The 23359-nt window shown below is 46.4% G+C and overlaps 1 protein-coding gene across 2 annotated transcripts; it reads left to right on the top strand.

The window, feature by feature from the left end:
* Nucleotides 1-1060: 1060 nt before the first annotated feature.
* ninl (ninein-like) lies at nucleotides 1061-23047 on the top strand. Of its 2 annotated transcripts, XM_066697068.1 has the most exons (28): nucleotides 1061-1313; nucleotides 3847-4051; nucleotides 4298-4394; nucleotides 5825-6030; nucleotides 8057-8123; nucleotides 8284-8474; nucleotides 8798-8950; nucleotides 9376-9543; nucleotides 9699-9835; nucleotides 10013-10153; nucleotides 10413-10587; nucleotides 10942-11052; nucleotides 11360-11449; nucleotides 13501-13648; nucleotides 13772-13843; nucleotides 13945-14066; nucleotides 14163-14509; nucleotides 14921-16129; nucleotides 16763-16867; nucleotides 18663-18732; nucleotides 19023-19307; nucleotides 19396-19509; nucleotides 19638-19784; nucleotides 19950-20099; nucleotides 20866-20979; nucleotides 21069-21281; nucleotides 21554-21667; nucleotides 21760-23047. In XM_066697068.1, exons 2-28 carry the CDS (start codon nucleotides 3869-3871, stop codon nucleotides 21949-21951), a joined length of 5121 nt encoding a protein of 1706 aa, XP_066553165.1. In that variant the 5' UTR covers nucleotides 1061-1313; nucleotides 3847-3868; the 3' UTR covers nucleotides 21952-23047. The 2 variants fall into 2 exon arrangements, with proteins under 2 accessions (XP_066553165.1, XP_066553166.1); XM_066697069.1 differs by lacking the exon at nucleotides 14921-16129 and having other exon boundaries at nucleotides 1064-1313.
* Nucleotides 23048-23359: the final 312 nt, after the last annotated feature.

The following is a 23359-nucleotide window of genomic DNA, read 5'->3' as shown; positions in this document are numbered from 1 at the left end:
TGCACCCTTTCTTCTTCTTATAATTCAGTTACAACTGTATATTCTAACAGATTTGAACTGGAATATCACTCAACTCACGTGGCCATCGCCATTTTTAGCGCTTTGTTACCGTATTGAGAAGCATCAGTTTCATAAAAGAAATGCCACAAAACATAAAATAATCACTTAACGCAAATGGTAAATCCAGGCCTGCTACCAAGCCAAACAGATATAGTGCTGGTCTGCTGAGAATTACAGACATAGCAGCATTTCTCTCACACTGAGAGTTTAAGATACACAGTGGGCAAATTACAAATTCAGCTTCTGACATAAGCTTTAGTACTATCTGTCAGCAAATTGAAGGATGAGGGGTGGAGTCCTAAGGAAAAGGATAAGAAACTCATAGGGAGAGAAACCAGAAGACTGTTCATTAATGGGACAAACTAGCAGTAGAAGATGGGACTACTCTACAGAAAGACTGGATGCAGAAAACAGTTTGTCCTCCCAGAGCGACTGAAAGAACAGCACTGAAGCGTTTACACGAGGATATGGGGCATGCTGGGGCAGAAAAAGGTGATCCATCTGGGTAGAGAAAGAGTTTATTGGACATTCATCCAACAGGGGGTGGAAGAGTGCATGTTAACAGAAGCGTCCACCCGTTCCAGATAAGACACCCATGGGCTCCATCACCACAAGTGCGCCATCTGAGCTCCTCCGTTGAGTACCTTATCTAAGAGCCAAGTCCAGATACATATGAGTGCTGGTTGACCACTTTACTCAATTTGCTCAAGCTGGTTGTTAGTGTTGCTGAGTTGGGGGTGCTGGATTTTGTCAATGGTGGGTGGGCATCAGTATTCAAAACCTACATACACAAAACATCAAACTGGTCAATTTCAATCAGAACCCCCCCCACCCCCAATTTTATCATGTCTTCTCAATACAATCCCCCATGACCTTACCCCCCCACCCCAATCTGGTATCCCTGTCAGGACGGCCGCCTTACCAGCAGGGGCTGTCGCCGCCGGCCGAGCTCCCTGTCTCCCCTCGGCTCCAGTCGGGATGAGCGGCAGCCTCGCTTTCGATGCCGGCGCAGTACCTACGGGCTGGCGGAGGCGCAGGCGGAGCAGAGGTGCCAGCGCCGGCGGGGAGGATGAGCGCAGCCTGCTAACGGATGGGGACGGTTTTAATCATGGAGGGAAACTCCGGATCTACCGCGATCACACCCCGCCGATAGCAGCGGGAGCAGAGGCGTGCAGCCGGGGACGTCTGTGAAGTGGACTTGGACTGCAGGAGTAGCTACAGGACGAGCGAAGCGTGAGATGCAATAACGCGCTGTACGTGTCAGGGTTTTTGTCTGTTCACGGGTGGGGGGGAGCTGGTGTGTGCATGGGTTTTAGAAAACATTGCATGTGCACCTCTTCTTCTTCTTCTTCTTCTTCTCCTCCTCCTCCTCGGCTGTGGGAAGTTTGTGTGTGGGTTATTGTGCCTCGTCCCCATGGTGAAGCAGACCACGCATGTGTACCCGAGTCGAGCCTCAGAGTGCATGCTGTTGTCATCACGACTAAGGGTGAAAACAGTATTTATTAAGCCCTGCGCCATAACAAAAGCACAGTTTGATGACACTTAGGACAGCCCTTTGTTTTAGGGAATTAATCCTCTTCCTTGCCTTGACCTCGTTTAAGCCTGGACTATGCAAGCTGTCACTATCTGGTACATTTCTGCCACTCAGATCCACAGCAGTTGTGTAATGCATGTCAGCTCTGTGATAACCATGCTTTCAAATGCATGATGTGGTCTTTTTTTTAATGCATACTATAAAATATGAATGAGCTCGTGCTCTTAGGCTAAGAACAAGAATTACACGTTTTTCAGTTATTATTTATTTACATTGTTGCATAGGGGTTACATAATTTCACACGCTCAGCTGTAGAGTTTTATCTGGCATTTTCAAATCCTAAATGTAGGGATACATACTCCTGCATGAATATTGTTCTTTTTAAGCTCACATCACATTTGATAAATAAGAATCCAAAGGTGTGAGAAACCATAATACCCATTTTGTGTTATAATTGTGTAAATTGTCATCTGTAAAACATCTAGAAAAGCATTGTGATCTGAGGTGTCAGGAATAAGGTGATGCACCTCAATAAATAAACATTGTTAAATCTTGACTGCATGCACTGACATACACAGATTAAAAACATTTTACATTACATTTTTGAATAAGTACAGTGCTGTTACACATATATATGATCAGTGGACATAATTCCAATAATACCTTTCTAAATATTATTTTGTGGATTTTGATTATTATTTTCTTGCATTTCGGTGGAAATGTAATTCGTGTGGCCATCCTTTGTTTTCCCAGGAGCATAAGCATTTCATGAGGTTACATTACCGTTACTAATAAAAAATCTGCAAGTCTCTACATGCAATTTGAGTTTACTGTCTGTAAAATTTGGTTTGTATTGATATAGTGGAGTCTATTGTTCTTGTACCAGAATTAACCAGTCATTTTCGATATGTGGAAACAGTCTTGGCACACAATCCTGCCGATTTCATCCCTTTATAATTTGCAGTTTCTGTTTAAATACAGGGTGTCGGTGAGTTCATTTAAGTTACAGAAAAGTTATGTTTTATTTGCTTCAACTATTTACTTTGCCCTAGAACTGGGTAAACTTGAATGACAATGAATAAAAAGAGAACCTATTTGCTGTGGTATTTGCCTATTTAACATTTTCTTCATCTGCTTTATTATTTGGAGTCACAGTAATGCAATTGTGAACAACATAAATGTTTTTATCCTCCTGTCAGCCTTTGAATTGCTACAACCTGCTGTGTAACAAGTTTGTGCTTTACAAACCTGGAATCTGTACAAGCGTGGGCACAGTGTTGCTTAATAGCCAGTATAGCATTTGTCTTGTAACTTTTATATTAGATATATTTTGGCAGAATAGGAGTTTTTTTTTCTTAGAACAATTGAATACAATCTCTTATGTGTAGGGTATGTAGTTTGGTTAACATTATTGACAGCAAATCCTCAGTGGATCAATACTGTTTGTAGACACAGGCTTTAGAGGGGCACCGTAATAAATGTCACATAACAGAGTAAAAATAGACCACAGTAAGTAAACCTCTCGTGAATTCTACATCATGGCCTGTACTTCTGTAGTACAGAGTTATAAAGATCATCACATGGCAGCTGGGTGTCCCTGAATCAATATAGAGAAATGCTTTAGGTGGGTGAAGTGCCAAGCCCAGTGTTTATGAGTTTGCTTCCTCAGGGAAAGCTGCCAGCTCTGCCCGGACTGTGTGCTCCACAAGCGGACCTCACATGTTGCATAACGGGAGCTGGGGTCTCTGCACAGACAGTGGCATTTAATTGGGAGACAGTCATTGTGGCCAAACATGGGCGTTGAATTAAATGGGCCGATTTTATTTATTTATTTACTGTTTGTAATGAGGGTTTTCCTGGAGACCACGATTGCTGCTGTTTGCAAACAGACTTGGTGTTATTGGGAGAAATGAAAACGGATGGCTTTCATCAGTTAAACATTTCAGCAGGTTTTATTTTCACTTTATTATAAGAAGGCATCTTATATAAAGATTTTCTCTGTGTGCACAATCCCTTTAAAAAGACACAGTGTGCTGTTGGTAAGATTAAGACGCAGCGGGGGTTAATCATTTGGTCTAGCCACATCCTTTGTGTTGACAGCCCCTTCGTATTTGCATACACGGGGCCTCCTGTGTTCCCTGGGCTGCGTGTGTGTTTTTCTAAGGGAGTGCCAGGGAAAGCCACAGAGACGGAGGGAGATGTGCTGAACTGTGCTCACTGTCGTCTTGCTCTCTCTCTCTCGGTCCCCGCAGGACTGCCGCAGCATGCCGTGGGATGGATGAGGACGAGCAGACCCGCTATGTCTCGCAGCTCAGGGAGGTGTTCGACAGCTGCGACACCACTGGCACCGGCTACCTGGACAAGGAGGAGCTGGCGGAGCTGTGCCGCAAACTGCACCTGGAGCCGCACCTTCCCGTGCTGCTGAACACGCTGCTGGGGCCGGACCACTATGCCAGGGTACGTGTCTGTGCCCCCGCCTGCCGTGCAGCCCCCCAATCCAACGCGATTTATGCAAAGGGGATTGCTGTCCACTTCAGTCCACTTTGTCCTGACTTCAGGGGTTCTGTCAGTTCCTCTCAGTGCTGTAGTTTCTCAGTAGTAGTAGTAGTAGTAGTAGTAGTAGTAGTAGTAATGTTAATAAAAAACTGGACTGAGGTAAGCTGTCACTGACGTGGTGGGGTGCTGTGGTCGTGTCTCCTGCAGGTGAACTTTGAGGAGTTTAAGGAAGGTTTCGTGGCCGTGCTGTCCCACTCCCTGGAGCTCAGCACCTCTGAGGATGAGAGCAGCTACCTGGAGCCAGGTAGGCAGAGCCCCACGTTAAAACGCAACACACTGGGGTGGACAACTGAGGTCACCTTTGTGTATAGTCTGTGAACGTGTGGAGTCTTTGTATTCCTTTTCTGTTTCTTTTAATCTTGAAGGAAAAGATCTATGTATTACACAATGTTGGCCTGCGTGTTTGTATGGTTTCTCAAACTAAAATCAATGTGCTGCGTCTTGTTAACATTGCCAGCCATTGTTCTGCATACAGATGCTTCTCAAGAAATGTATACATCGAGCATTTCAAGTGGAGGTTATAGGAGGTGAATTTAAGCCCAGTGGAATTTGGTTCATGGCAGCAAGCCGTACTGAAGTAATCCCCTTATATTTCTATAGGATAAAGGATTATAAGAAGTGCATTCATCTGAAGGTAGAGAAATAATGTAACTGATTATTAGAAGTAGCAGAAAAAGAGAACAAATAATGGTCCTATTATCTAAAGTAAGAATAACTAAGTTGCAAGACTTATTTAAAGGTTGTTTTTTTTCTCCGCCAACCTCCATATGGAGGGGTTTAAGTCCCTGGTATTTGAGTGATCTTATTAACGGTTTCCACGTCTAAAACCTTCCACTACCAGAGTTGTTGGCTGACTTTTCAGAAATATCTCCTGTGTAGCGGTCGGTACATAATAGGAGTGACTGCGAGAGCTGCCTTTGAAATCTGACATGGGGCTGCATCTCTTTTATGCCCAGAGTTACATAAACTCGTTCTGTGATCTGGGGATTCACGATTGTCCGGGAAAGAACCTTCTGCGTTTAAAGACTTACACGCACTGCACCAGACAATAGCCTCAATGTTTAACCAAGCAAGGGGTCATTGACTAGTGACCTCCAGAGGTGTGGGTAAATGTGTAACCGTGAGGAAGATGACACAGAAAACCGTTCTGGTTCCTGTGTGATGTGTGTGTGTAAATGTACAGTGTGATGCTGCCAGGCTCGTTTTGGTGAGCACAGACCTTCCTAAATGGGGAAATGTACCATATTCAGGATCCTGCTGCCAGCACAGTGAGGAGACTAATGTTTCAGTATAAACAAACAGTTTTTTTCCTTCTCTGGAAGAGGGTTGTATTTTTTTTTTCAGTAGAGTTCCAAAGACCTACACTATATATGCTAATACGTCTTCTCCTCCTCTCACCTTTCTGTTTTCACTACTTCTGCCAGATTTAGCTGCTATTATGGTTACCATCTTTTTAAAAGCAAGACAAAACAACATATCAACTACTTGTACTTAGGGATTAAGGATAAAGTTGTGTCATGGTAGTGCTTTCAATCATTAATTTCGGTTTGAGTTTTTTCTTGCATTGCTTTTTTCATTTTACTTCCCAACACACAATTTATATCTTCCTGCTTTTAAGCATGGGACCCAAATATGTGGTGTTCACTAATGCAAGGCCACCACTTGTCTCCCCAGTCGTCCCGGAAGAGGTGAAGCCCAAGTTCGTGAAGGGGGCGAAGCGTTATGGGCGCAGGTCTCGCCCTGAGGGTCCCGACTCGGAGACGAAGATCACTGCGGACTGCGCAGAGACCCTCCCCTTCAGGGCGGCCAAGGCCGACCCCTTCCCTGTGGCCGGCAGGCGGTTGCAGCTGAGACGCTCCACGTCGCTGGAGAGTGTGGAGGTAAATGGGACTCGACGCACAGCCGCCCCCACCCCCGCTGCTTGGCTGCTCTTGGACGCAGATCAAAGGGCTCTCTGAGCTGGCACAGGTTTGCAGGGAGGGCAGTGAATGCCTTGAGTAATTTCCCCCCTCATTCCAGATCCTACAAGTATAAAGGCTGGTTGCCAGCTCCTGGTGTGGTAATACATCTTAAGTGTTTAATCTTGAAACCCTGGCAGTTGTTCCATCTCCTCCCCTCAAGTGATTCACCTGGCTGCCAGGCTGTGACAGGATCCGGGATCTTGGTGGTGCCATCTGAGCCCTGCAGGCCTGGGTCTTGTGAGTGAGACGGGGGTGTGTCTGTGTGTACAACACCCGACCCCCGACGCGGTCTGTTCACTGCTACACACTGGGAGTAAGGAAGTGTTGTGTTGTAGAATCTGGCCTTTCTTCCACATCAGTTGTGCAGGGTGTTATTGTTGGAAATGTGAAACAATCAACTGTTTCACATTTCAGGCATACGTGGATAAGGGAGGGGAGATGGACCACTTACTTCAACAGATGTTTTCTCAGTGGGCATAGGAATCCGTGTCTGATAACAGAGAGGGGAGATGGCAAAGATCGTTCACTCCTTGACTGGGTTGTGGGGCTGGGAAGCTGAGATCATACCTTCCTCGTACACACTGCGCAATCTGAAAGGTGCTTAACGTTATGACCGCTTTGTGTTTCCATTGTGCATTGCAAGCTGCTCATTTCAGAGATGACTTTGCTCACCCTTGTTTTTTTTTCCTGCTTTCTCCCATTTTGATATCTAAAGCATTATATAAGCCTGCTCTCCCGAATTCCTGGTCAGGAGATTAAAGATGTGCAATGGCACAGATGTCATTATGTTCTGACAAATCCCAGGGACACAGCATGACACAGGTTTTCATTGGACAATAAAAAGCCTTTTCCAGCTAACAGCCAGCACTGAGCGACACGACAGTTTGTATTTGCTGGGGATTATATTATTGCATAATATTGCTGCTGACATTTTCATGGAGTAATGCAGTCAAAAGCTTCCTACAGCAGTGGGTATGTGAAAGAGTGGCTTTTAAGTTCACTATTCCTACATTTGTTAGCATTCGAAATATGTCAGGTGGGCTGGTAAGGTGTTAACAGACCGAGAGGTTTAAATAATATAAATTACACAATAGTCTTGCAGAATTGGCTGCTTAAAGCTGTCGATATTCATTTGCTGAGCCCTAGAGAGCAGACGCTGTGTCTGTGCTGGGTGAAGTCAAGGTTTTTGATTTGGATCCAAACAATAAACACTGCTGGAGGAGTTCTGGGTAGAGGTGGAATGTGTCCTTCTGAAGAAGCACTTTATGGAAAGTTACAGATAGAAACGGCAGTGTATTCATGTCATATCTACCCACGCTACAATTGTATGAAAAAAAGAACATAACTCAGTGTTGCACATGCTTTTTCACCACTAGAGGGAAGTCTTTCATAACTATACACTGCATAAATGCTGAATTTAAAATGTACATAATTACAGTTTATAGTAAATCAATTTAAGTGTGATATATGCTATCTGTGCAGAAGGAGAAATTATGAATCTGAGTGTCCTTCATTGGCCGCGATCTGTGAAAGACAGGGATCTATAGGTTGCAGGAAAACAGGACTATACCTCAGTACTGGAGGGCAGTCTGTTCCATTTTTGTTCAGTGGCCCGAATGTAATGACACTTGACAACAAAGAGTTTAAACACTGCACGCGTAACCGTAAGGCATTCCCTTTCGTTAAAGCGCCGTTCTTTGTTTTGTCGCTGAACTGTGCAGCAGTTCAGCCTCTGAGGAGGAGTAGCCTCTGTCACTGGGGTCAGCGATGGCTTCACTTCAACTGTCCTGTTCGCTAGACAACGACGAACACATGACGGCTTTACTGCGCTTTGTGGGAGGGGTGGGTAGTTTTGCTACATTTGATTTTGTTCTCCAGACCGTTATCTGATGATCTCTGCAAACCTATAACCCTGTGTTGTTTCCCATCGTGCTTTGTCTTTCAGAGCCTCAAGTCCGATGAAGAAGCGCCGAGCAATAAACAAACTGCACACGAAATGTTTGAGGCAGAAGGTATGACCATACATCTATAAAAACTGTGGAATTGTTTTCTCTGTGGATCTTTTTTAAGTGGACGCATATAACAGTGATTTTTCTAAACGTGATATTAAACAATCTCCTCTCATTTTTGTTCATCATTATTGATCTCACGTCTAACTGGCTCTGTCCTCAGGCCAGCTGAAGAAGTGGAAGCCGGATGTGTCGAGCAGCCCGAGACAGACGGACAGTCCACAGCAGGACGTGACGGATGGACAGATGCTGGCGATCTGGGAGGAGCTGGGGGTGGGCGTCAGTGGCTACCTCAACAGACAGGAGCTGTCCGTCGTGTGTGAAAACATCGGCCTCCAGGACCTCCGCACCAAGGTGCAGTATAATCGTCCTGAAACTAGGCTCTTGAATGTGATATCGCTCAGTTCGATAGATGTCACCGTTTTCTTAAAAGTTCTATGAGGACTCGTGTCGTAGTAGACTGTCACATTATAAAGTGTCTTGTATGTGTGTGTGTTTTCAGTCTTTAGAAACATGGATATGCTTGTGGGTTGTGTACCATCTGATCATGCCAACCCTTCATACTACAGAGTCATTCGAGCTGGTCTGTGGCCCGTTCCCTTCCTGGCTCTGAAGGAGCTTGGTTTCCTGGCTGGAATGCCAAGCAGCACTGATCAGACGCTGTCTTTGTTCTGCAGGAACTGGACCTGCTGTTCCACAAGCTGGACACGGACCGGGACGGCCGAGTGGGCCTGAAGGAGTTCCAGAGGGGGCTCTTCCGACACAACCCCTCCTCCGCACCCACCTCCTCCACCCCCATTAAGCCCCAGCCCCAGCGGTCTCTCAGTCAGGTCAGTCCCTGCCCTCCACCTCCTTCTCTTCTGTTTGAAACACCAGCACTCACTCGCCAGTTTCACACCCCTCTCCTGAGGAAATGGGACAGGTAGTTGTAATCTGGCCACGATTAACAAAGCAGGGGGCTAAATACACATTGTCGAGTCATTCTGGCCAGGACTGGAGCCCCAGTGTGTTTGTAAGGCTGGGAAATGAAGATAAATGTCAATCCTGTATCAACTAGATGTGTATTGTCTACTTTGTCTACTCTTTTAATACCAGCCTAAACACATGTAGATATATATAAAAGAAAAACTATGACGGTAAGTCTCAAGTCTTCAGTATCGCAGTCTTTGTTTATGGTGTCAAAGAACAACAATACTGAAAACACCGGTTGGAGTACTGACATTTAATGGTGGAGTGCATGACCTTTGACACTCAGGCCTTCAAGGACAGTGCTGGCAGGTCGGCTTCCCCCTCTCTCCTCTCAGCCACCGTGGGACCCCGCCTGCTGTCCTGCATCGACGATGGCTCCGGCTTTGTGACCGCTGATCAGGTGATCACCATCTGGAGCGACGAGGGCATCAGGAACGGCGGTGGCATCCTCCAGGTACCGTTCCATTTTTAACCGTTCCAGGTATTTCATCTTATAAAAGATAAATGGACATACTATGGGAAGGAAAACTATCATAGGTTTGTTTAAGCCCATTGTTTGTCGTGAGCAGGTGTCTGAACAAGGAGGTAATGTTCTCTCTCTGTGATTAGATGCTGGACTTCCCTCTGGACGAGAAGCTCAGTCTGGCTGAGCTGACACTGGCGCTGGACAACGAGCTGCTGGTCAGCGGGAATGGACTCCACCAGGCCGCCCTCGTCAGCTACAAAACTGAAATCCAGTTCCTGCAGTAAGGACTGGCTTTTTGTTGTTTGATTTAGCTTAAAGAATTCTGCTGAACCATCACAAAAATCAGTAAATCAAAGATCCTCACTGATAGATCACACGTGGCTGCTCATGTGCAGTAAGCCAGGCCCCTGCGCGGTTTATCAGTGTGTGTCTGAGCTGTGCGCTCTCTGTCCTGCAGTGTCCAGGCAGAGCAGGCCTGTAAGGAGAGAGACAAGTTCCGGGCCGACCTGGAGCGAGCTGAAAAGAGGAACGTCCAGCTGGCCAGGGAGGTGGATGACCGGCATGCGGCAATGGAGACCCTGAATGAAAGCAAGATCAAGTAAGACCTGTTTTTTTATTTTTTTCTGCAGCGTACCTAGCATTTCTTGCATGCTTTTCTGAGGAGCAGCCTCCCTGCATTGATAAAGCACCACACCCCGGCCGATTGCCGTCATAGTGAGCGGGAGAGACACCTGCTCAACTTGTTCCACTGTAACGTTGTGTCGGGCTGTTGTGAAATGTCTCCTCACTAAAAATAAAGTAGGGTGTCTGTTATGGTCCAGGAGGAGAAGCCCCTAGTTATGCCCCCTGTTCCACAGGGACATCGAGCAGGAGTACCGGGACAAGCTGGCGGCCATGCGCAGCGAGGCGGAGGGCGAGACCGAGAGGCTGCTGCAGCAGGCCGGCCAGCACAGGACCCGTCTGGAGGAGGAGCTGGAGAGCGTGCGGGCCCAGGGTGTCGGACTGAGGGAGGACGTGAGCGCCACAGTCCAGGTGAGGCTTTTAGGCCCCACCCCTTGTCAGCTGATGGTGGCACAGCTACAAGGCACTCTTCATCTTATGTTCTTCCTGGAAGTGAAAGTTTAAAAGCAGAAAAGGTGACGGTGATGGTGCTGTGGGTGCCTTTAGTGTAAATCTCTAATCCCTCCTGGCAGCGTCTGGTATGGCTTGTGTCGGCTGTCTCTGGTGCCCACCACTACGCTGATCCCTTCAGCAGGGATACAGAATGTTTATTTTCCTCTCTTTCTTTGAGGGCGATTAGAAAAGCTAATGGTGTACTGGGTAATCGGGCTTAAGCCAAGAACCTATTTTTTTTGTGTGTGTGTCTGTTTTGTCCTGGCCTAACAGGAAAACATCCACCTGGAGAAGGAGCTGAGTGAGCTGAGGAGGAAGCTCTCCGAGTCCGAGAGAACCGTGTCCAAACTGCAGAGGGACCTGGATCACCTGCTGATCGACAAGGTTAGGGAAATAGGACCAAAAACAAACGCAACCCTCTGTTTTTATTCCTTTAGATGCATATGCCTATTAAATTCTATGAGGATACACATGTGCATTTCATATATTTTATCCTGTCTTGTAAAATATGATCATAGAATTAATCAGTGTGGGTTTCTGATGCCAAGCTTTTGAAACAACACAAACACCAGACAGAAAATGCTTGAAGCAATAGTAATAAAATTAAAATGATTCTGTATCACTGCACATGTGAAGGTTGTAGACACAAGGCTAGGTGTCCTGCTGGAGTACGTTTCTCTTTGATTGACAGTTTGGCAGCTTCGACTCACTCGGCACTGGTCTGCTTAGCGAGGAGGAGCGCTTCTCCCAGATAATCAAGGAGTACGAGCTGCAGTGCAGGGTGAGTGTGTTCACAAGGTGCCAGGAGCCCTGCGTGCTCACTGCTGGTGGGGTCGATGATACAGTGCGCTGGCCTGAACAGCGTGTGTCCCTCTGTAACTCCTCCCCTTCTCACGGCACTGTGTCCCTCTGTAACTCTTCCCCTGCTCAGGGCACTGTGTCCCGCTTTCCTGTCTTCTGTGAGCGTTGCATGATCTGAAATACTAAACAGCACCCAAACCTAACTGTGCCTCGCTACCACATGAGCTTTCTTTGTCTATATATCAACCATAACGTCATCATCCATCCACACTCACCTGGGAAACATTTAAGCTGCCTTACACCTGTCTCTTTTATTCTAATGCTTCCTTAACCGTGGAATCTAGAAGGTGAAGGTGAGCAGTTTAATTTCCTGGTGTCGGCTGTTTGGTTGATCATGTGCTGTTCTTTATTTAGATGTTGGAAAGTCTGTGACTGTATATGCTTTTTTCATGTCACTTGGCCTCTTTGAATGCAATAAAAACTAATCATGTGAAAGGAATGTGTAAATGTTTAGGCAGGTGTGAGAAAATGCTGTAAAGTAAGAATGCTTTCAAAAATAGACATTCATAGATTATAGTTATCAATTAACTAAATGCAAAGTGAGTGAACAGAAGAAAAATCTTTGAAGGAACTCAGCAGGTAGGTTGGCCCAAACATCTTGGAGATTTAGGCAGCCTCAGTTGCTTCTCTCTCTTCATGCAATCCCAGACAGACTCGATGATGTTGAGATCAGGGCTCTGTGGGGGCCATACCATCACTTCCAGGACTCCTTGTTCTTCTTTACGCGGAAGATAGTTCTTAATGATGTTTGCTGTATGTTTGGGGTCGTTGTCATGCTGGGGCCAATCAGATGCCTCCCTAATGGTATTGCATGATGGATAAGTATCTGCCTGTACTTCTCAGCATTGAGGAGACCATTAATTCTGACCAAATCCCCAACTCCATTTGCAGAAATGCAGCCCTCCACCATGCTTCACTGTTGCCTGCAGACACTCATTTGTGTACCGCTCTCGAGCCCTTCGGCGAACAAACTGCCTTCTGCTACAGCCAGACATTTCAAATTTTGACTCGTCAGTCCAGAGAACCTGCTGCCATTTTTCTGCACCCCAGTTCCTGTGTTTTCGTGCATAGTTGAGTCACTTGGCCTTGTTGCCATGTCGGAGGTATGGCTTCTTGACTGCAAGTCTTCCATGAAGGCCACTTCTGACCAGACTTTTCCAGACAGTAGATGGATGTACCAGGGTGCCACTGTTTTCTGCCAATTCTGAGCTGATGGCACTGCTGGACATCTTCTGATTGCGAAGGGAAGTAAGCATGATGTGTCTTTCATCTGCTGCAGTAACTTTCCTTGGCCGACCACTGCGGCTACGGTCCTCAACGCTGCCCGTTTCTTTGTGCTTCTTCAAAAGAGCTTGTGAAACCCCTGTCTGCCTTGAAATTATGGCCTGGGAGAGACCTTGCTGATGCAGTAGAACTACCTTGTGTCTTGTTGCTGTGCTTAGTCTTGCCATGGTGTATGACTTTTGACAGTAAACGATCTTCAGCAACCTCACCTTGTTAGCTGAGTTTGGCTGTTCCTCACCCAGTTGTATTCCTCCTACACAGCTGTTTCTGTTTCAGTTAATGATTGTGTTTCAACCAACATATTGAATTGATGATCATTAGCACCTGTTTGGTATAATTGTTTAATCAGACACCTGACTATATGCCTACAAAATCCCTGACTTTGTGCAAGGGTACCTAGAAGAATTTATGCTGTTTTGAAGGCAAAGGTTGGTCACACCAAATATGGATTTGATGTAGATTTTTCTTCTGTTCATTAACATTGCATTTTGTTAATTGATAAATATGATCTATTAACATGTCTATTTTTGAAAGCATTCTTACTTTACAGCATTTTTTCATACCTGCCTAAAACTTTTGCACAGTACTGTATTAGCTTTGTTACATATTGTCATCCAGAGTTAAACCCATGCGGTTCTCCTCTGGTACTGCGGTCCGGTGCTCCTCCTAGCCTGTGCTCTGTTGCAGGAACTGCGTGACAGGAACGACGAGCTGAACACCGAGCTGGAGATGCTGCGAGGCTCACGGCCCGACAGGAAGTCGCATCAGACACAGGACAGCAGGGCCGGGCAGAGCAGGACTGGCGTCCGCCCACTGCCCGCTGACTCTGACTCCGGTAGGTTGTCCAAGGTCTTATTTAATTAAACGCAACGTATGATGCACTACAGCATTACAAGACTATGCTGTAGTGACTCTCCAGTGATGTTTTTTTTTTTTTTTTTTGTGTTTTCCTGGTCAGATGATCAAGACATCCCCAGGACTGATGAATATCCTCGTGTCAGAAGAAAACTACACATAGCTGACAGAAATGGTGAGGTGAAACTGCTCATCTCTTGTAGATTAAGAAACATCCTGATCATAACCTTTTATGGCCTAACTGAAGTCACAATTTCTGGTTTCTTCATCTCGCAGGTTTGGGTTCTCTCCAAAATGATCCACCTGACATGAGCATCGAAACTGAGCTGGCAATGCAGCAGCTGAAAGATAACCATCAGCAGGAGGTCCAGGATCTGAAGATCCAGCTGGAAACAAAGGTAAGAGAGACTGTAGAATCACTAATTAACACAAAGACAAGTGTAGAGCAGTGCTGGGCTCCAACAGTCCCCTGAGGTCTCCGTGTGTTCTCTAAGGTCAATTTCTATGAGAGGAATATCGAACTGATGAAGAGGAACATGGAGGTGGAGCGCAAGGACATTGGGGAGGGCTTCAAACTGGAGATCAGCGAGCTTGAGGAGCAGAAGGGCCAGCTAGAGGAGAGGTGCGAGCGGCTGCAGGCAGCCGTGGCGGCTCTCAAGGCCCAGCTGCAAAACGCCTCCTTGGGCCCGGAGCAGGAGAAGAGGCTGCTGAGAGAGAGGGCCGAGCTGGAGCAGAACTATGCCAAGGAGATCTCCAATCTGGTGCAGAGACTCAGCGCAGAGAAGGACCAGCTGGAGGAGGAGCTCACCAGCCAGAGGGAGCTGGAAGTACAGCAGATCAGGTGAGTTGTCCTAGTTTAACCACTTTGGCATTTTATTTAAAATTGAATACGTAATAATATGTAATGAACAGTAATCTGAATTTAGGAGAAGCATTTTCTGGAAATTGGTTGGCTTGAGTTTTATAGCTGAAGATCTTGAAGTCTGTTTTTTTTCTAGTGGGCCGTGGCATCTGGTGTGCCATGGAACACAAATCAGATGAGATAACCTACAATAGTAATGAAGTAAACAGATTGATTATCGTTCAACAAGTTCCTGCCAGAAACACGTGTCTGTACACCAAAACAAGCTCACTGAGACTGAAATCTAAAGTCTAATCTTCAAGTTTATAATGTGCAGGCAAGTGGGCAAGGCTTTTTCTAATCCCTTGTCTAATAATAGTCTGTATTTAAGACATCAGTGTTTATCTCCAGGAAAGAAGCAGTCGATGAGGTAGAGCAAAGGTTGTCCCAAATTAAATCTCAGCACGCGGAAACCCAGAGGACACTGTCGCATCAGCTGTACTGCGAGAAGAGTTGCCTCCAGAGCCTTCGGCAGCAGTACGAGCAAGACCAGCGTATGTGGAGAGCTAGGGAGCAGGACCTCCATCTGGAAAGCAGGAAGGACAGGCTGAGAACTGAGGAACTGATGAGTGAAGAGCAAGCCAGGATCTGCAACAGCTTTGCTCTGGAGAAGAAACGGCTGGAGGATCGACACCTGGAGCAAGTAAAGCTGTTGCACAGTGAGATCCAGGAGCTGAAAACACACGTGGCTGAGCTGAAGAAGAAGGAAACCCTCCTGGAGAACTGCACCAAGTCGCTGGAGGCCCAGGCAGCGCTTGTTCAGCGGCTCACTGCTGACCTCAGGACCAGAGAGGAGGAACTGGAGAGGGTGACAAAAACAGTGGACGAGTTGCAGACGCAGCAGGAAGACAAGCTGATCTATGTACAGGTCAAACTGGAGTCAGAACTGAAGGAGAAAGAGACCGTTCTGGAGGGCTATACTTCTGCCCAGGAAGATGAGCTGAGAGTTCTGAGAAGACGGAGACGACACGGCAAAGGGGAATTGCTCCTCCAGTCTGACGATTTAAAGTCTGAGGCAGAAGACAAAGGAAGACTGGTGGAGGGACTGAACAGGCAAAGTATTGCACGTGAGCCACTGCAAGCCCAGCTTCTAGATGTGGATGGTTTGAAAAGGAAGGAACAAGACCTTCAAGATGAACTAGAGCAGGAAGGAGCCAGCTTGCTCTCGATCCAGGCGAAACTGGAGTCTGAGATGGAAGACAAGAGGTGGCTCCTGGAAGACCAAACGCATTTAGCTGTCGTTTCAAACAGTCTGTCCTCGCAGGTGGTGGAGAAAGATGGAGAACTGTCAGAGCTCAGAGAGACCATAGACGGCTTAGAGTCACAGTTAAAGCAGAGGGACAGCCTGATCCTTGAGCTACAGGTACGACTGGAGTCCCAGGGCAGAGACGATGACTTGGCCAAGAGGTTACAGCAGATGGAGTTCGAGGCGCAGTGCCAGTTACAGCAGGCCAGACAGGACTTCGAAAGGGAGAAGGAAAAAATGAAAGAGCAGCTGTTGCAGATGGAGAAGCTGGTAACCGATCTGGAGACGGTCATGGATGGTGGCATGGCACACAGGTTTGTGAAGGCTTGTAGATAAGGAAGGCTAATCCACACAGATCAAATCACTGAATGGCATCCTTGAGCAACATTAATCACTAATTGTGACTGACGGTATGTGATTTATTTTCCCGCCTTCCTTTCCTCTGCAGTACCGAATGTTACGCCACTAACAGAGATGCATTGAGGACCATTAACCTCTACTTTACTACCATGCACTTTTGGATGACGTGTGAAAGAGTCCCAGCAAGAGCCGAGGGAAGCGTATTAACCTTCGATTGCGTTGTACTAACAAAACAATCTTTTCCTTCCAGAGATGCATGCTCATAAAATTGATTGTGTGAGTGACAATCGCTAGATGTATGTATCGCCAAGCAGTCTGCATTGTGAGATCTTCTGAGATTGTCCTTTTTGCCATATGTCTTCATCCAATCCAAGACAAATTAATGGTACATACTTCTAGTGTTCTGGAAATCTAATTTGCAGACCACAGCATGGATGTTTTTGATGGCCTGGTTCAAAATTTGGTTATTTTCACAACATTTAGCTTCAGAATAGATATAGTCTATTTTATATTGGAATGGAAAATATCCATTGAGTTACTGTGGGTTCTGTGCACTCCTTGCATAACTGTAATGTTCTGTTCTCCAGGGCTGAACTCGACAAGGTCAATAGTGAGAACAGTGCACTCAAAGACCAGCTGTCTGCACTCCAGGAACATGTTCAGAAACTCAACGTTGATCTCAACAGAAAAACGTAAGTGAAGTTGTTCTGCACACTGCTTGTGTTTTACTGTCTTAATTAAATCCGTCCATTCAGTGCAAATGGGCACAATCAATACAGACCTTTCCTCTCCTAATGAAAGAACCGACGGCTGAGAGAGGCAGAGTATTCCGTTCAAGTTCTGGAAGTGTGTAAATACACTCACCTAAAGGATTATTAGGAACACCTGTTCAATTTCTCATTAATGCAATTATCCAACCAACCAATCACATGGCAGTTGCTTCAATGCATTTAGGGGTGTGGTCCTGGTCAAGACAATCTCCTGAACTCCAAACTGAATGTCTGAATGGGAAAGAAAGGTGATTTAAGCAGTTTTGAGCGTGGCATGGTTGTTGGTGCCAGACGGGCCGGTCTGAGTATTTCACAATCTGCTCAGTTACTGGGATTTTCACGCACAACCATTTCTAGGGTTTACAAAGAATGGTGTGAAAAGGGAAAAACACCCAGTATGCGGCAGTCCTGTGGGCGAAAATGCCTTGTTGATGCTAGAGGTCAGAGGAGAATGGGCCGACTGATTCAAGCTGATAGAAGAGCAACTTTGACTGAAATAACCACTCGTTACAACCGAGGTATGCAGCAAAGCATTTGTGAATCACAACACGTACAACCTTGAGGCGGATGGGCTACAACAGCAGAAGACCCCACTGGGTACCACTCATCTCCACTACAAATAGGAAAAAGAGGCTACAATTTGCACAAGCTCACCAAAATTGGACAGTTGAAGACTGGAAAAATGTTGCCTGGTCTGATGAGTCTCGATTTCTGTTGAGACATTCAGACGGTAGAGTCAGAATTTGGCGTAAACAGAATGAGAACATGGATCCATCATGCCTTGTTACCACTGTGCAGGCTGGTGGTGGTGGTGTAATGGTGTGGGGGATGTTTTCTTGGCACACTTTAGGCCCCTTAGTGCCAATTGGGCATCGTTTAAATGCCACGGCCTACCTGAGCATTGTTTCTGACCATGTCCATCCCTTTTTGACCACCATGTACCCATCCTCTGATGGCTACTTCCAGCAGGATAATGCACCATGTCACAAAGGTCGAATCATTTCAAATTGGTTTCTTGAACATGACAATGAGTTCACTGTACTAAACTGGCCCCCACAGTCACCAGATCTCAACCCAATAGAGCATCTTTGGGATGTGGTGGAACGGGAGCTTCGTGCCCTGGATATGCATCCCACAAATCTCCATCAACTGCAAGATGCTATCCTATCAATATGGGCCAACATTTCTAAAGAATGCTTTCAGCACCTTGTTGAATCAATGCCACGTAGAATTAAGGCAGTTCTGAAGGCGAAAGGGGGTCAAACACAGTATTAGTATGGTGTTCCTAATAATCCTTTAGGTGAGTGTAAATAGAAGGGGAACGAGAAACTGGTTTTGATTTTCTCACTCTTGTGCAGCCAGTTCTTTGTGGCATCAGTTACATTTCTGTTTTAAAATAAATACATCAGATCTATAAACACATCTAGTGTTATTAACCTAGATTGCTTTATTTCAAGGAGGATGTCTCTCCCTATCTTCATGTGGTGCGCTAGAAAGGTCTGAGTGCCTGCAGATCTCACGATTACTATTTGAGATTGCTGTGTTCTGACATTTGCTCCAAAAAGCTGTTCACTGTGAGCTGAAATCTGAGTCTTGTGAGATGCTTAATGTTGCCAGGGGAACTCTAATCCCTTCCAAGAGTTTATTGTATTTGTCATTTAATATTTCTTACAACTTCTCAAAGCTTGTTTGTTGTTGGTGGGTTTTTTTTATGCAGAAAAGAACTGGAACAGGTGATGAGTGAAATGGAGAAGAAACAGAGTGACGTAGAGCTCGTCTACAAAGAGGTAAGAGGAGATGTATTGTATTGTCCGGCATCATGCATAACCCTGCAATGGGAATTCATCTCATTTTTTGATATCAAGAAATGAAAACGGGAACAATTGTTCACTGATCTTTCATATTGATGTAGTAATTAGACGCACCAGTTTGATCTTGAAGTATAATGTGCCTTCATGGTTATTAATCAAGCAGTAAATAAAAGCAGATTCGCCGTCTGTCTGTTGTATGATCAATACAGTAGTGGGTCCTTCGAAGGGATTGTGGGAGTGTTTACGACTGTACGTGTTTTTTGCAGAACGCCAGGTACAGGGCCGAGGTACTGGAGATGAGCAACAGGAACCTGCAGCTGAGCAGCGAGAACGCCGAGCTGAACAGCCACATCAAGGCTGATCAGGGCGCCATCCAGCTGCTGAACGAGAGGCTGGCCGAGGTCTCGCTTCAGAAGGGAGAGGAGGCCGCACTTACCAGGCAGCTGCAGGAGGCCTCGGCCAGGCTGCAGCGAGAGCAGCTCCAGCAGGAGGCCAGCTGGCAAAGAGAGCGAGAGCTGAAGGACCAGGAGCTGCACCTCGCCAAGGAGCAGGTAGAAGATAAACTGGATGGTGTGAGTGCGAGTGTGAGTGGTGAGAGCACTTTTTAACTCTTGCTTCTGCTGTTCGAATGTGCCATAGCTCCAGCACCTGAAGGCGGTGGAGTCTGAGCTGACTAGCCTGGCCCTGAAACACCAGTGGCTGGGGCAAGACAAGGACAGGCTGGAGAAGGAGGCCGAGGAGAGGAACCAGAAGGTAAGACGCATCCTACGCACACTACAGAGATCCAGAGCCCCTGTTCCAAAGCTTCTTCCAGACTATATAAAGTAATATGATGGAAACTGACCCTGACTGCATGGTGTTTTGTGCCCCTGCTTCCTTAGATAGAAGAGTTACAGGCCTCCCTGCAGGCCCTCAGCAATCAGGTCGACCAGCTGCACTCACAGCTCCTGGCAGCCAATCGGGACCGGGGCCTTCTCACTGAGGAGGCAGCAGCCAATCAGAAGAGGTTGGAGGAGTCTATGGAAAAGGTATATTCTCATATCTTAGCCAGCTAAAACCAAAAAATGCCAATAGGTCATGGTTAATAACAGGTTCATTGCTGCCTGTGTTGACTGGACTGGACAAAAAATATACACAAGAACAAATTGTGTAGCGTAGTCAAGGTTTTTTGACCCTCTTCTGTTCCCTGGCAGATCCAGGAGCTGGAGGCCAGCGCTGCGCGGCTGCAGCACGAGAAGGAGCAGCTGATAGTTGCACGGCGGCAGCAGGAGCAGCAGGAGGTGCTATCTCTCAGGACGGAGAGCCAGACCCTGCGTTCCCAGAGCCAGGATCTCCAGAGGAAGGTAAAAACACATTGTTCTTATACAATGCGGGGAAGCAATAAAAAAAAAGGCAAACAGGATGCTAGGGTATATTGTCAAAAGTGTAGAATTGAGAACAAGGGCAGTGATGTTCAGACTGTCCAATGCACTAGTTAGAGCTCATCTGGATACTGTGTGCAGTTCTGGGCTCCACACTTCAAGAAAGATATCGCTGCTCTAGAGGCAGTTCAGAGCAGAGCAACCAGACTTATTCCAGGTCTGAAGGGAATGTCCTACTGAGAGACTGAGGACCTGAACCTTTTCACCCTGGAACAGAGGAGACTACGTGGGGACTTGATTCAAGTCCTCAAAATCATGAAAGTCATTGACCACATCAAACGGAGCTTTTCCAGATCAGCAGGGACATGCGCACCCGGGGACACAAATGGAAATTGGGCTTCAAGGCATTCAAGACAGAAAACAGGAGACACTTCTTCACACAGAGAGGCGTCACAATCTGAAAAAACTCCCCAGCCATGTGGCTGAAGAGACAATTTGGGGACATTCAAAAACAGACTGGATAGGATCCTTGATCACTTAGTTATTAATGGACACCAAACGAGCACGATGGGTCGAATGGCCTCCTCTCGTTTGTAAACTTTCTTATCTTCTTATGTTCTAATAGATAATACAGACCCATTTAAACTCCAGTTTTAACCAGTGCGTGGTCTATGGGAACAACTGTTCATTGTGTATGTGGGGGTGAGATGCTGCTGTCTGGACACATGGCGTGGGGTGCTTGTTCCAGGTGGAGGCGATGCAGAGTCGAGAGGCCGAGCTGAGGCACGTGACCCAGGAGTGCCAGGCGCTAAGGAGCAGACAGGTGCAGCTTGAGTCCGACCTGCAGGACTCCCGGGACCAGGTACTCCTTTTGTGGAATATTTACCTTTAATTTCTTGCACTTCCTTTAAGCGAGAGAAACCAAACTCTCTTTTATGCGTGTGTTCACAGCTCCTAGAGGCCCGCACCTCCCTCACGCTGGCGCAGTCACGGCATGCGAGGGAGCTGGAACAGCTTCGGGAGCGGGCGGACGCGGCACTCCCCAGGGAGCAGGCGCAGTCGCTGCAGGGGCAGCTGGTGGAGGAGCGGCACCGGGGGCAGGAGCTGCAGGAACAGCTCCAGGCGCAGGCGCAACAGGCTGGCATGCAGATGTCTCTGCAGCAGGTACCAGACGCCTCGTTTCTGCTTCAGCGCTGGCACAGGCCTCAGTAGGAACATCGGCACAAACGTGTCCACCTCCACTGGTGTAAACCGGGCTGGCATGGCCGGTGTCCAATGAGTTGAAATTCATGACTGAGACCTACATCTTCCGATTCCAATCCAGTCCGAGCTGGTTCCTGTTCCCCTCTTTTTCTAGCAGTCTTTACTTTAGTATTCTTTTTTTCTGTGATTTTTTTTTTTTTTTTGCTCTCACACTCTTGTCTTGCGTGTTTCAGGAGCAGTATGAGAACGTGCTGAAACGGATGGAGGAGAAGATGGAAGACGTCGAGGCCAAACTCAGGAACCTCCGGGTGATGCTCCAGGAGAAGGTGGACCAGCTGAAGGAGCAGGTGAGTGAATCCTAGCGTCGCGGGATGCCCTGCGTGCCGAGCCAAGGTCCGTGCTGTGTCTCTGACCTCTGCCTGCCTCTCCTCTCTCGTAGCTGTCCAAGAATGCCAAGTCGGACGTGCTGCTGAAGGACCTGTACGTGGAGAACTCGCAGCTGATGAAGGCCCTGCAGGTGACGGAGCAGCGGCAGAAGAGCGTGGAGAAGAAGAACTTCGCTCTCGAGGAGAAGATTGCCGCTCTCAACAAGCTGCTGCGCAAGATCGCCCCAGCCACTCTCACGGCCTAGGCCCGGGACCCCCGCAGACTGCTGACCGTTCCCGCAGAGCCACCGACAATCACCCCCAACCTCATGCCCTATCGGTGTAGTTCCCCTTGCACAGACCATGGCTTTATGTACGTCTGGATTGATGGGTGAATTTCATTCTGTTGCACTATATGTTGCAAATCTGATTTCTCAGGATGGGGGGGAGGTTTTATACACAAAAAACATGTTTCTGCCATCGCAGTGTATGTATTTTTATTTTTTCTGTATCTGCATCTATATCAAATTTGAACCAATATTTTTTTTTGTGCGGGATCAATCATCAGTTCGTCTTCTAAGACCGCCGGTATTATATTAAGGTACTGAACACTGTGAAATAAGGCAACTGGTTTGCTGAGTGCAAGGCAGTGTGATCCTTAATAACAGCAGCTGCGGACACCCTGCCCGGACCATGCGTGTTTTCTTTGCTGCCCCCCATTTCTCCCTCCACAGCCGGGGAAAAAGGGCAGTGATGGCAGATCTACATTGAATATCATAGTATTTCAGAAGAAGGAACTGGAATATTCCTTTCTGGGGCTTGGTAAAGAAAAAGAAAAAAAGAGGAACATCTTCCAAAAAAAAACACCACCACTTGAATAATGTATCTTTGAGGTACTAAAAACTGCATAGAGGTACAGTCTAGTAATTGAAATGGGGAGGAAAGGAAGGGGGAATATGTTTTTTCAGAACCCAGTCAGAGATTGTGTATACTTAAGCAGGTGTACAGTTTTGATACAAGTGTACATACCTACAGTTCTTCCTAAAACCTTTTTGAAAGCGCACACCTTTTGTAACTTGATGCACTGCTGTACAAACACTTCCGTTTCTAGTAAATTATTCATGTTCTAGAATTAAGAGATTGTTTTTTTTTAAATGTTGTTAATACTATGAAAGCCCACAAATTGAGTTTATTTCCCCAAGTATTATGTTTTTTTGGTTTCTTCACCTTTGTTCGTTCTTGACTGCTAGATCCTTCAGTGGGTTCAAAAAGCAAAAAATACATTCCATTGTAAAAAGTAAAACCTGTACAACATGCCCATAAAAGACAGTGTTAACCTTGAAATAAATGCAATCCAACCTCTTTGAAAGTCTTGGTGTCCTCAACAAAAGGAGAATTCCTGCAACGACTAAAACAAATTAAACTTTCTTTACTGAGGAGTACTTAGATTTAAAAACCCAACAATCCTGTATTTAGCCAGTGGTGTTAAGAATATCCCTTTTCTACAGAATAAATGGTTTATTGCTCAAAGCTTCTGACCTACCTTGGGTTTCAGAAGAGAAAATGTGATTTGAAGCATATATCAAGTGCATACATAAGTGTACTTTCAATTAAAAATCTAACAATGCTATATAGACCACAGAACCAGATCAGTGCTGTAACAAAACCTGAAAT

Source organism: Amia ocellicauda, chromosome 23 (genome assembly GCF_036373705.1).
Source record: "Amia ocellicauda isolate fAmiCal2 chromosome 23, fAmiCal2.hap1, whole genome shotgun sequence".
NCBI classification, from domain to species: domain Eukaryota; kingdom Metazoa; phylum Chordata; class Actinopteri; order Amiiformes; family Amiidae; genus Amia; species Amia ocellicauda.
The sequence above is the reverse complement of the archived record's forward strand: the minus strand, read 5'-3'. Positions and strand labels throughout refer to the sequence as shown.